The sequence below is a fragment of the Schistocerca piceifrons genome, chromosome 2 (genome assembly GCF_021461385.2).
Source record: "Schistocerca piceifrons isolate TAMUIC-IGC-003096 chromosome 2, iqSchPice1.1, whole genome shotgun sequence".
NCBI lineage: Eukaryota > Metazoa > Arthropoda > Insecta > Orthoptera > Acrididae > Schistocerca > Schistocerca piceifrons.
This window is the reverse complement of record NC_060139.1, coordinates 440,275,518-440,290,052: the sequence shown is the minus strand read 5'-3', so window position 1 is coordinate 440,290,052 and position 14,535 is coordinate 440,275,518. Positions and strand designations below refer to the sequence as shown.

At 41.4% G+C, this 14,535-nt stretch overlaps 1 protein-coding gene across 2 annotated transcripts in view; it reads left to right on the top strand.

Moving 5' to 3' along the window:
* Nucleotides 1-14,535, top strand: part of LOC124777010 (ribonuclease P protein subunit p40-like) — a 250,437-nt gene that overhangs the window by 170,226 nt on the left and 65,676 nt on the right. Inside the window, exon 4 of one of the 2 annotated variants that reach the window (XM_047252259.1) lies at nt 1,785-1,910. The exons of the other annotated variant lie outside the window; for it this stretch is intronic. Within the exon in view, the coding sequence (XP_047108215.1) occupies nt 1,785-1,910 (126 nt within the window). The remainder of the gene's footprint in view (nt 1-1,784; nt 1,911-14,535) is intronic. 2 annotated transcript variants of the gene reach the window in all.

Genomic DNA, 14,535 nt, shown 5'->3' with positions numbered 1-14,535 from the left:
AAGAAAAATAGCATAGTCAAGGGAAAACACACTAAACAAGAAGATTACATATTGGATAACCACAGCGACTGCATAGAAGTGATGAAAAAAACAGATGCCTATAAATATCTAGGATACAGACAAAAAATAGGAATAGATAATACAAATATTAAAGAAGAACTGAAAGAAAAATATAGACAAAGACTAACAAAAGTACTGAAAACAGACTTGACAGCAAAAAACAAGACAAAAGCTATAAATACTTATGCTATACCAATATTGACCTACTCATTTGGAGTAGTGAAATGGAGCAACACAGACCTAGAAGCACTCAGTACACTTACACGATCACAATGCCACAAATATAGAATACATCACATACATTCAGCAACTGAAAGATTCACATTAAGCAGAAAGGAAGGACGAAGGGGATTTATCGACATAAAAAAAACCTACATTATGGACAGGTAGACAATTTAAGAAAATTCTTTATAGACCGAGCAGAAACTAGCAAAATACACAAAGCAATCACTCATATAAATACATCGGCTACACCACTGCAATTTCATAACTTTTCTACAACCCTTTAGATCACATAACATCAACAGATACGAAGAAAGTAAATTGGAAAAAGAAAACACTACATGGCAAGTACCTGTATCATCTAACACAGCCACACGTCGATCAAGACGCATCCAACACATAGCTAAGAAAAGGCAATATATACAGTGAGACGGAAGGATTCATGATTGCAATATAGGATCAAACAATAAACACCAGATATTACAGCAAGCATATTATTAAAGATCCCAATACCACAACAGATAAATGCAGACTTTGCAAACAACAAATAGAAACAGTAGATCACATCACATGTGGATGTACAATACTAGCAAATACAGAATACCCCAGAAGACATGACAATGTACCAAAAATAATACATCAACAGCTTGCCTTACAACATAAACTTATAAAACAACATGTTCCCACATACAAGTGTGCACCACAAAATGTACTGGAGAACGATGAATACAAATTATACTGGAACAGAACCATTATAACAGATAAAACAACACCACATAACAAACCTGATATCATACTCACCAATAAAAAGAAGAAATTAACACAACTAATTGATATATCCATACCCAATACAACAAATATACAAAAGAAAACAGGAGAAAAAATTGAAAAATACATCCAACTGGCTGAGGAAGTCAAGGACATGTGGCATCAGGATAAAGTTGACATTATACCAATTATACTATCAACTACAGGAGTCATACCACACAATATCCACCAGTACATCAATGCAATACAGCTACATCCAAACTTACATATACAACTACAGAAATCCGTAATTATTGATACATGGTCAGTTACCCAAAAACTCCTAAATGCAATATGACATATACCGTACAGTTAAAAGGAAGTCACGCTTGATGAAGGTCCGCGTCACTTTCCATTTTCGACCAGACATAACGTCTGAGAAGAGAAAGAATAATAATAATAGTAACAATAACAGTAATAAAACTCAGGTTTCATAATTTGGCGGTAGACACTGAAAATATATGACTGGCTCAGTTGTTAGAACATTGCTTGCAAAACCAGAAAAATTACCTTAAGGATGCAGTTGGCAATACAGTTTGTACCAAGAAAGTTCACTTCAAATTGATTTTATAAATTACACCAAAAAACTAGGAAGATTAATGAATCATGTAGAGATAAAATTCTTCTCCAGCACTGCTCAATGTTTACTACTCTAAGGAAAGTAATTTCTGAGTGCGTCTGTCTTTCTTTTCTAGTCATCAACTTGGACATCAAAGCAAGTAATTTTGGGCCTGGAAATAAAAATTATGAGCGAGTTTTTTGGTGTTTAAAGAACTGTTTCAATGTGAAGTTTGATATTCTCTTAGCATGGGACGCTCCAGGTAATATTTCATTGAGTTTTGATTCATAAATTAATTAAAATGTGTACTTTAGTTTCACGAAAAATTGTGCAGAACATTTTTAGGAAATGATTTATATTTTATGTTTGTAATAGTATACATGTCACATATGAATATTCTATACAAATTTAATTTAGTTATTGTCTGTCATAATGAATTTGAAACTTGTTGTTCAGTTTACTTATAGATGTTTTCAATATTGTAACATGTAGACGTCTGCATTAGTATCCAGTTTTATTTCATGTAAAACATTCCGTCAAATGCCTTGGAACAAACTATTCCCATTGCTTTTATTAGAAGGACTGATGACTGCATATCTTGAATATGCATTTCGTTCAAATCCATCTTAATCTCTTAATCTTTATCTAATTTTTTTGTCCAGCATAACTTCAAAGATTCAAATTAATTTTTTTTTTTTTTTTTTTTTTTTTTTTTGCTGTTTCACTATATTGTCCTTAAGTTTTACACTATTTCTATTTGGGCAATCTTAGGTGGTGTCAGTGTACCAAATAGTTTAGATCCTTTATGGAAGGCATTGTAATAAATATTTGAGCTACAGCATTCATTATTGAGGAGATTTTGGCGACAGAACTGGTAAATAAGACACAACGTTGTTGTTGTCATGATCCTTGTTCTGTCCATCCAGCATTATTGAATGTATGAGGCACTGACATGATCAAACCAGCAAATGTTGCAGACATTACCTACAAGCAGTAATGCTTGGCTTAGTTTGTTGCATTTTTATGCTGCTCCTATGGGGAAGTACATCACAGCAGGGGAGGTTCAAGAAGACTACTGACTGAAATTATTTGTTTCAGTACAGACTGATGTCCAGAAAAGATGTTGTGTCCCTAATGTTGTTATAGTATTTTCTGTTCACTTGTGGTGCTCATACTTGATTACGCTCTAAGTTGCAATGTGGTTATGAGGTGAACTCAGAAAGGCAGGAGTGCATAGGGCAGTTAAGCAAATTCTACCAATTTTCTGGGAATCTGAGCATCTTCTGCATAGATAATCTGATATACATTTGACTGATAATACCTTGCACTAACTCAGTTTATGAAATCAGAATGTACACGATATTTTATTGTGATGGTGTTTAATTATAAAGTGTTTATTCACAAGTAATGTTGTTATTGAATGTAGCTGGTATCATTGAAACATTTCAGTAAAGAAGTAAAGAAATTGGTATGAGTGAGGCAGTATGCCTAGTCTGTAATTTCAGTATAGATCCTTAAACCATAAAGTCTACCAGAATGATGTCCATAATATTGGTAATTTGAAAGATGATATCCATACAGGGATGTTAAAAATAGCAATTATAGAACTTTCATATTTCATTAGATGTTGCCTCAGAATATAACATGAGTATGTGAGCATGGCTAGATGAATGTTGTAACCGGTATCTAATTATGATTCCAAAAATCATGTAGCCTTCCAAAAACTGTTAGTAAAGTACCAAATGCTATTGCAGCCCATAAAATATATATAATGGATGCAACCTAAATTGACTAGTGTGAAATCCATTGTACGCAGTGAATCTAGGTCTTCTACTAATTTCACATTTTTGTTTATTTAGCATTATTCCACATTCATCATTAAAATAACCAAAAATTAAATCTAAATTGTTAATTATCATATATGTGCTTTCAGACACCTCCCTGTGCTAATTTTGATGAATGTTGAACTAAGTTCCCAGTGCAGCCTCAGATACATGTCATACAAATATTGTAAACATATGTATAAAAATTAAACAATGTAAAATCCAAGATGGAGTGTAACAATATTTGAAAAGGAAAGTTGCTACTCACCATATAGAGGAGATGCTGAGTCACAGATAGGCATGACAGAAAGATTCTCACAATTAAAGCTTTCGGCCATTAAGGCCTTTGTCAACAATAGACGACAGACACACACACACACACACACACACACACACACACACACACACACACGCAAATGCAATATTGGTGTATGTATAAAAATTATGAGACAAATTCTTTGTAGCTGTAGAATAAAATGTTGAATGTGACAGTGTCCACAAAAATACAGCTTCTAGGAAGCATAAATAAGCCATGATTTTTCTAACTATGTGGCCAGAGATAAATATTGTTCAGTCAGGAATTTTGTTCTGTGTTAATTATTTCTCATGGGAATTACATCTTTATTCTTTTATTAATATATATAAGCAGAAAAGCAGCACTTTGAAAACAGTGATGGTTCCTCCACTTGAGATTCCTGATATGTTAAACTAAGCATTTATGCAACTTTACACAAAATGCTATCAGCTACAGTATATTGTGACCAAATATGTGCTAACTCAGCTATTTCTCATCATCACTGACACTAATACCTATATTACATGTCTTTGCAGTGGTGAAAGAATTAATTTGGAGCAGTTGTTGTGGAACTTCCTTTGTAAAGGGAAATTTTAAAATGGACCTTAAGATTTCTGTTTTTAAATTTGAACAATTTAGTTTAGGCTTTACTGTGACTATTATTAATATCAAATGAGACAAGTTTACTGTCACCAGTCACTGGTTATTTACACGCACAGTGTGTTACAGATGTCCTTTCTCTGTCATAATACACTCTGAGAGGGGGAAAGAATCCAACAACAACACACCATGAAGGAATTATCCAAATGGGACAGGAATCAGTAGCCCCCAGGGGGTCCACAACTCTTTTGTGGATATGTGCGTGGCGAGCACGGGACCCCAAACTAGTGCGGGTCTCTTTCCTTTCTGGGCTGCATACCTTCCTTTTCCACATCCTTCCACATCCCCTCCCCTCCCCCCCCCCCTCTGCCCCCCTCAGCTCTGCCCCTTCCCTTCCCCTTCTCCCCCTATGGGAGTATGTTTCATGCCTATGTCTGGAGACGGACACTTGTAACTGTAAGACAGTCTCTCTTCTTTGCTTTCTATGCTGGAAAGTCTCTGTCCTCCCTTTGTCCTTCTCTTTTCCTTGCCTCTTCTCTTTACCCTCTTCTCCACTGCGGTGTTTGAGACCTCTCTTCTTTCCTTTTCTTTGTTCCTCTCTTTCTCTTTCTTTCCTCCCTGTGCGTGTCTGGAGGCCGACCCACGCATTCCCACACATAGCCGGTGACGGGGTAACGCGTAATTCCCCACCCTGGATAGACAGGTAGGACACGTACGTACCCCCTGGTAATGGCCAGGCCCAGGGAGGGGTGATTACCCGAGCTGGTACCTTCCAAACGTGCCGATTGGTCCCTCTGTCCATTTCTCAGGAGGTGTGACCTGAGGTGTGAACAATCACCTAAGGTGGGAGTGCCCTCAGACAGGGCCCCCCACAAGGAAGGACTGCGCCATCGGAGAAGCCGGTAATCATGGGGGGATACTTCCGCAATGGTTTCCTCTACATCTACCATTTCTGCTCACAAGCAAAAGTTAAATGAGTCTCAGCCATGGACAATTCTTCCATCAGTGCCAAAGTTCCTTGTTGTGTCTCGGTCGGACGAAGGTCAAGACTTCTCCACAGTCAACCCTTTCATTATTCAGAAAGGTGTCAATACAATTGCAGAACCTGTGAAGTCTTGTTCCCAATTACGAAATGTCACCTTGTCATTAGAAACAGTCAGTGCCCTCCAGGCACAAAAATTGCTGCGGAACTTCGCTGCTACACACCTTACCTGTCCAGGTGGACGCGCACTGCACTTTGAATTCATCATGCGGGGTGGTTTATACACACTCACTCGACGGATTGTCCAACTAGGAAATTCAAAACTACCTGTCTGACCATGGCGTAATGGCTGTACATAGAGTCATGACAAGGGTATACAAGGACTTGGTTCCAACCTGTACTATCTTCTTGACATTTGACAGATTTCAGCTTCCATCGAACATTAAAGCAGCCTATGAGATAATTTCAGTTCGCCCTTACATCCCCAACCCTACACGTTGCTATTGGTGTCAGCAGTTTAATCATACTAGCCAGTCGTGTTCCAGTCCGGCCAAATTTGTTACGTGTGGCAAGGTTGCCCATGAGGGTGCTTGTCCACCTCCATACCCTCATTGCATCAACTGTATGGGTGACCACGCTGCTTCCTCTAGAGATTGCCCTATTTTCAAAGATGAACGTCTTATTCAGGAAATCAGAGTGAAGGAAAAGGTGTGTACATTTGCTGCTCATAAGTTATTTGCCAATTGAAAGCCCACTGTGCCTCCAGCAGGTAAATATAGCACTGTCCTTGCATCTCCTCGGCCTACTAAGGAGGTAGCAACGCAGACTTGTGATCTCACCTTTAGTGCCACTGTCGTCAGATCGGCCAGCACAAAGATCACCCTTCAACCTGCCCACTATCACCTGCTCACTCTATGGCTCACCCTTCATTGGCTTCTGCTAAATCACGAGCCCCAAAATCAGACACGAGGACTTCCAAAAAAGAGCCTACTCGTGAAGATTTTTTATGTACCCTGACTTCACAACCATCGATTCCTCCCTCATCTCATCGTCCTGTTTCCAAGAAGGCTCATAAGAAACCAAGTTCCTCTCCTTCTCCGCCATGGCGTGTCTCATCTACATTGCCATCTGGCGGTAACCACCCTCGGCCGCCATCCATGTCACCGAGGTATACTGCTGGCGGCTAATCAACCGGCCGATCGCTGGTGGTAGGAGCTGCTCCCAAACAACCTGTGGATCAGGATCTTCTGCCTTTGGCTGAATGCCGTTCCATGCTGTCGGCCACCGGCTCTCAGCAGTCGTTGAGTTGAGAGCAACCGTGGTAAGATTCTTCCCTTTCCTGTCCACCCTATGTCAATTATCCATTGGAATATCTGTGGCATTAGAGCCAATCGGGATGAATTGTCGGTCCTCTTACAATCCTACTTGTCTTCAGGAAACAAAGCTGCATCCCCACAATCGCTTTGTTTTCCCTCATTTTCAGTCAGTCTGGTTTGATCTCCCCTCTGTTGATGGCACTCCAGCACATGGGGGACTTAACGATTCTTCTCCATGATACTGTCCATCATTACCCAATCCCCTTAAACAGTTCCTTCCAAGCTGTTGCTGCCCGTCTTTCCCTTTCTGGATACACCTTCCCTCTTTGTACTGTATACATTCCATCGTCCACACCGATGGCAAGAGCTGATCTCCTTCATCTCCTTGGTCAGCTCCCACCCCCCACCGGCTTTGGGGATCTCCGCATCCTTGTCCATGAGGCTCCCTATTGATTGATGTCTTCCACCAAGTGGATCTTGTTTGCCACAAGACTGGGGAACCTACATTTTTGTCTGCCTCCACAACGAATTTCTCTCATTTGGACCTTTCGGTTGGTACTGTTCAGCTAGCTCAGTGATTTGAATGGTTTGCTCTTGCTGATACACACTCGAGTGACCATTTTCCATGTGTCCTTTGATTGCAGCCACAACTGCCATCTACACACCCAATACTCTGGAAGTTTGCCCAAGCCGATTGGATATTTGATGGCAGTCACTTTCCTAGCGTCAACGATCAGGTCACTCATGTTACAGAAGTTATTCTTACAGCCACAGAACATTCAATACCTCGCACCTCCGATTTGCCCCGGCGCCCTGCGGTTCCTTGGTGGAACAAAGCGTGCCGTGACGCAATACCTGAGCAGCAACGTGCTCTTCGCGTTTTCTGCCATCATCCTACTTTGGCCAACTGTATCCGCTATAAGCAGTTACATGCGTGATGCTGTCGTGTCATCCACGATAGCAAGAAGGCAAGCTGGGACTTCTTTACTAGCTCTAACAACACCTTCACTCCCTCCTCAGAAGTTTGGAGTCAAAGCCGACGGTTATCTGGCATGTCTAGTTTCTCCCAGATTCTGGGCTCACTGCCGCGCATGATACCTTAGTGGACCCCGTCGCAGTTTCTAACTCATTGGGTCAACACTTTGCTGAGATTTCAAGCTCTTCAAATTACCCGCCAGACTTTCTCCTGAATAAATGTGCAGTGGAAGTGCAACCTCTTGCTTTCTCCTCTCAAAATAGCGAAAGCTATAATACTGTTTTCTCCATGCAGGAACTCCGACACACATCTCTTTTTCTTGCTCTTCTGCCCCAGGACCGGATGGTATCCACATCCAAATGTTGCTGCATTTATCATATCATAGTCTGCATTACCTCCTTCGCCTTTATAATTGAATTTGGACCGACAGTACTTTTCCCAGAAGACAGCGGGAAGCTATCATCGTTTCTGTTCCGAAACCTGGAAAGGACAAACATCTCCCCTCTGGCTATCGCCCCATTTCTCTCACGAGTAGTGTATGTAAGGTTTTGGAGCGTATGGTGAATTGCCGTTTCGACTGGTGGCTGGAGTGCTGGAGTCCTGAAGCCTTTTAACACCTGCCCAATGCAGTTTCCGAAAGCATCGTTCTGCAGCTGACCATCTTGTTCCTCTCTACTTTTATATCATGAACAATTTTCTCAGGAAATGCCAAGTGGTGGCAATATTTTTTGATCTGGAGAGAGCATACGATACCTGTTGGAGAACAGGCATCCTCCGCACACTGTCCTCTTGGGGCTTTTGAGGTCGGCTGCCCCTTTTTATTCACAAATTTATGGCAGAGTGCACATCTAGTGTGCAGGTGAACACTACTCTCTCCTGTACTTTCTTCCAGGAAAACGGGGTACCCCAGGGCTCCGTGCTAAGTGTTGTACTGTTTGCCATCACCATAAATCCAATTATGGATTGTCTCCTTCCCGATGTCTTGAGCTCCCTCTCTGTGGATGGTTTTGTGATCTACTGCAGATCTCAATGGACCAGCCTTCTAGAACGACATCTTCAAGGATGTCTTGATCATCTCCCCTCTTGGAGCATCGAAACCAGCTTCCACTTTTCTCCCAGTAAAACCGTTTGTGTCAGTTTTTGGCGTCGTATGGAGTTTCTTCCACCTTCCCTACATCTAGGCCCTGTCAACTTTCCATTCACAGACATCGCTAAATTCTTGGGTCTTATGTTTGACAGAAAACAGTGCTGGTCCTCCCACGTTTCCTGTCTCTCGGCTCACTGTTTGCAAATCTGTCAACACCCTCCGTGTTCTGAATGGTACCTCCTGGGGAGCAGACAGAGTGGTCCTTCTCCACCTCTTATCACACCTTAGTGCACTCAAAATTGGACTATGGAAGCATAGTTTACTCCTCTGCTTGGCTGTCTATTCTTCGGCATGTCGACTCTGTCCACCACCATGGATTGCATTTAGCATCTGGAGCTTTTTACACCACCTCTGTGGAAAGCCTTTATGCTGAGACTGCTGAACCTCTGCTGTCCAATTGGTGAGCTGTCCTTCTGAGTCGTTATGCTAGCCATCTGTCTTGGATTTAGGGTATGCAGGCCGCCCTTCATCTCTTCTACCACTGGGAGTCCGCTTCCATCAACTGCTACGTTCTCTTTCTTTCCACTTTCCTAAAACTTTCTTGACAATTTGGGGTACAGCACTGCCTTGGCTCTGCCCCCAGACCTGCCTACTCCATGACCTTGGTCAGCTTCCCAAGGATGGTACCCCTTCTCTCGTTTATCATCAGGCATTTGTTGCTCTATGAGCACAAATGAAGGATGCCACATTTATTTACACTGATGGCTCAAAAGTATCATTTGGTTTTGGGAGTGCCTATATTGTTCGCGACACCCCTAATCGATTTTGGCTTCCTGACCAGTGTTTGGTTTTTACTGTGAAGCTGTCAAATACATCCGTCACCATCAGTGGATACAGTATATTATATGCTCAGATTCGCTCAGGTCTCTCCTCAGTCTCCAATCTCTTTACCCTGTCCACCCTCTGGTACACCGGATTCAGGACTGCCTGCACTTGCTCCACTTGGGGAGCATCTCTGCGGCATTCTTCTGGATCCCAGGACACATTGGTATCTGTGGAAACGAGGTGGCTGATATAGTGGCCAAGACTGCAGTCTCTCTACTTCAGCCTGCTGTTCTCATGGTTCCCTTTGCTGATCTACAGCGTGTTTTATGTCATCATGTTGCTCTTTTATGGCACGCACATTGGTCTACACTTCCCAATAATAAATTGCAACATGAAAGCTCTTCCCTGTGCTTGGACCTCTTCCTCCTGAACTCGTCGTTGACAGGAGGTAATTTTAACTAGACTCCAGATAGGGCACTGTCATCGACATCTTTTAAGTGGCGATCCTCCCCTGCTTTGTCCCCACTGCTCTCAGCTGTGGACGGTGAGACACCTTTAACTTGAGTGCCCCTATTTTACTCTGCTACACGCCCGTCTACAGCTGTCACCTGATATATCTTCAATCTTAGCAGATGACACGTGCTCAGCCGATCGCGTCCTCGAGTTTATTAGTGTCAGCGAGATGACGTTGGTCATTTGAAGCTCTTTTTGGGGAAAACAACCCCCCCCCCCTTCTGTTGTGGTTTTCTAAGCTTTCCTTCTGCTTTTTATTTTCCCCACTTTTTGAGTTTCGCTCCCATTTCTGCTGATTTCCAGTTTTTTAACCTTTCCCTAAGCAACAAACTGGGTGCTAATGACCATAGCAGTTTTGGGCCCTAAAACCAACAAAAAAACAAAAAGAAAGGGGGAATCAGTAGATCTGGTGCACATGTACAAACAAACAAAAGATTACTATTTCAGAGCAATTGGATGATATATTCAAGAGAAAAAGTACCATAAATTGAAAAAGTCAATAATGTGGTGCCCACCCTGGACCCTTACGCAAACAGTTATTCAGCTTGACATTGATTGAGAGAGTTGTTGGATGCCCTCCTGAGAGATATCATGTCAAATTCTGCCCAATTTGTGCCTTAAATCATCAACTCCCTGAACTGGTTTGAGGGCCCTGGCCATGATGCTCCAAACATTCTCCATTGGGGAAAGATCCAGCAATCTTGCTGGCCAAGGTAAGGTTTGGCAAGCACAAAGACAAGAGGTAGAAACTCTCACCATATGCAGGCAGGTGTTACCTTACTGAAATGTGAGCCCTAGATGACTTATCATGAAAGGCAACGAAATGGGGCATAGAGTATTGTCAATGCAATGCTGTAGTGTAAGGCTGCCACGGCTGACTACCAAAGGTGTTCTGCAGTCTATGAAAAGAAATGGCACCCAAACCGTCATTCCTGGTTGTCGGGCCATATTGTGGGCGACTGTCAGGTTGGTATCACACCGCTCTCTGTGGTCTCTCCAGACTCATATTTCCCAGTTATTGGGGCTCAGTTCGAAGCAGGACACAATGTTACTCCATTCAGTGAGATTCCAGCCCAAAGACATGTCTGGAGACATCGCGGACAGTATTGGGATACCAATCTGACTGTTGTCCTCCATAAGGCTTGACAACCAGGAGTGATTGTCTGGTGTGCCATTTCTTTACCTAGTAGGACCCCTTTGGTTTTCAAGTGCGAGAGTTTCTACCCCCTTGTCTTTGTGCTTGCCAAACCCTACCTTGACCAGTAAGACATCGAGAACATTAGGACCATTATGGATAGGACCCTCCAAGCAGCTCACAATTTTGATGGTCTAATGTGCCATGCCAGTTGGATAGGTTTTGGTGCAATATCACTTAGGAGGACACTCCAAAAACTGTATCAATCAATGCCAAGCCGAATAACTGCTCGCATATGGGTTGGAGGTGGATCATTGCATTATTGAATTCTTCAATTTGTGAAGCTATTTCTCTTGAATAAATCATCCAAATTTTCTGAAGTTGTAATCAGTTGTTTGTCTGGACATGAACATCACATCTAGTCCTTTCTGTCCCATTCACATAAATCCACCATGAAGCATTCTTCTTCTTCTTCTTCTTCTTCTTCTTAGACTGTATAAATCCATTTAATGATGGAGATTTAAACATTTCAAATGTGTTGTGAATATAGATAAACAGTGACTGGTGATAATACACTTGTTGTTTAATTTGTTCCTGCTTTTACTCTGCCATCCTTGATATCAGTTCATGTGGCATCCATGAATGTCTGTATGCCAACTTTCAAGCCACAATGAATGAGCCTAAATATATGACCTTAATATCTTTGGATTTTTTGAGAGATCTTTCAGTAAGATTCTGAGTCTTTTTGAGCAGCAATCCGAAACAGTCATGTGCATTGTCAAAATGGCATTCAGGCAATGCTGCTGAATATTTCCAACGGTTACTGACCAGCAGGATGCTATTCAATCAGCAGTTGAACTGATCAACATGGAACATGTCTGAAGATTTTTCTCAAGCTGCTCCAAACTTACAGTTTGCATGAAGCTGCTATTTTATCTTGTGCTTTACACGTATCTACAGTGAGTCACTTAGTCTGTCCTAGAAGAGTGTTCTTCAACTTAAGTAATTCCGATATTTTAAATTTATCTTCAGATCTGGTATTCAAGTGAGGAAAAAAAAAAAAAACAACTTGATGGTAGAAACTACTTCCATTACAATGAGTAAATTATTATTAAAAGATTTAATAACTTACATACTTTTAAACTGATAATCCTCTGCCCCTGTGAAACTTATACTTATCAACAATATAGTGCACTGGTGGTCAGTATTAGATAATTTTGCTACCTATAAGTGATAAGCTGCAGAAATCCACATTTTTATTTGGTAAATATCTAGAAGTTCTATGATATTGTTCCTTCTAGTCAGTTTATTCCACTTTTTATTTCTAATGTCATAGTCATTGTATCCTGGCATCATTACTTATCTATTTTCCATGACTTCAATCACTGTTGTCACAGAGTGAGACATCTTATATTAAGCAGTTCTCTGTAATGAAGTGCCCTGTGCAGAAGGGTTAATGTAATGCACGTACAGTTCTGTGAAAATAGTCTCTTTACTTCGTGCTGTTGTTGTTGTTGTGGTCTTCAGTCCTGAGACTGGTTTGATGCAGCTCTCCATGCTACTCTATCCTGTGCAAGCTTCTTCATCTCCCAGTACCTACTGCAACCTACATCCTTCTGTATCTTTTTAGTGTATTCATCTCTTGGTCTCCCTCTACAATTTTTACCTTCTATGCTGCCCTCCAATACCAAATTGGTGATCCCTTGACGCCTCAGAACATGTCCTACCAACCGATCCCTTCTTCTAGTCAAGTTGTGCCACAAACTTCCCTTCTCCCCAATCCTATTCAATACCTCCTGATTATGAAACTTCCTGGCAGATTAAAACTGTGTGCCCGACCGAGACTCGAGCTCGGGACCTTTGCCTTTCGCGGGCAAGTGCTTTACCATCTGAGCTACTGAAGCATGACTCACGCCTGGTACTCACAGCTTTACTTCTGCCAGTATTTCGTCTCCTACCTTCCAAACTTTACAGGAGATAAGTCGTAGGGTCAGTATTGCCTCACGTGTTCCAATATTTCTACGAAATCCAAACTGATCTTCGCCGAGGTTGGCTTCTACCAGTTTTTCCATTCGTCTGTAAAGAATTCGCATTAGTATTTTGCATCCGTGACTTATTAAACTGATTGTTCGTTAATTTTCACACCTGTCAACACCTGCTTTCTTTGGGATTGGAATTATTATATTCTTCTTGAAGTCTGAGGGTATTTAGCCTGACTCATACATCTTGCTCACCAGATGGTAGAGTTTTGTCAGGACTGGCTCTCCCAAGGCCGTCAGGAGTTCTGATAGAATGTTGTCGACTCCCGTGGCCTTGTTTCGACTCAGGTCTTTCAGTGCTCTATCAAACTCTTCACGCAGTATCGTATCTCCCATTTCATCTTCATCTAAATCCTCTTCCATTTCCATAATATTGTCCTCAAGTACATCACCCTTGTATAGACCCTCTATATACTCCTTCCACCTTTCTGCTTTCCCTTCTTTGCTTAGAACTGGGTTTCCATCTGAGCTCTTGATATTCATAGAAGTGGGTTTCTTTTCTCCAAAGGTCTCTTTAATTTTCCTGTAGGAAGTATCTATCTTAACCCTAGTGAGATAACCCTCTACACCCTTACATTTGTCCTCTAGCCATCCCTGCATAGCCATTTTACACTTCCTGTCAATCTAATTTTTGAGACGTTTGTATTCCTTTTTGCCTGCTTCATTTACTGCGTTTTTATATTTTCTCCTTTCATCAATTAAATTCAATATTTCTTCTGTTACACAAGGATTTCTACTAGCCCTCGTCTTTTTACCTACTTGATCCTCTGCTGCCTTCACTACTTCATCTCTCGAAGCTGCCCATTCTCCTTCTACTGTATTTCTTTCCCCCATTCCTGTCAATTGTTCCCTTATGCTCTCCCTGAAACTCTGTACAACCTCTGGTTTTGTCTGTTTATCCAGGTCCCATTTCCTTAAATTCCAACCTTTTTGGAGTTTCTTCAGTTTTAATCTACAGTTCATAACCAATAGATTGTGGTCAGAGTCCACATCTGCCCCTGGAAATGTCTTACAATTTAAAACCTGGTTCCTAAATCTCTGTCTCACCATTATATAATCTATCAGAAACCTGTCAGTATCCCCAGGCTTCTTCCATGTATACAACCTTCTTTTATGATTCTTGAACCAAGTGTTAGCTATGATTAAGTTGTGTTCTGTGCAAAATTCTAACAGGCGTCTTCCTCTTTCATTTCTTAGCCCCAATCCATATTCACCTACTATGTTTCCTTCTCTCCCTTTTCCTACTACCGAATCCCAGTCACCCATGACTATTAAATTTTTGTCTCCCTTCACTAC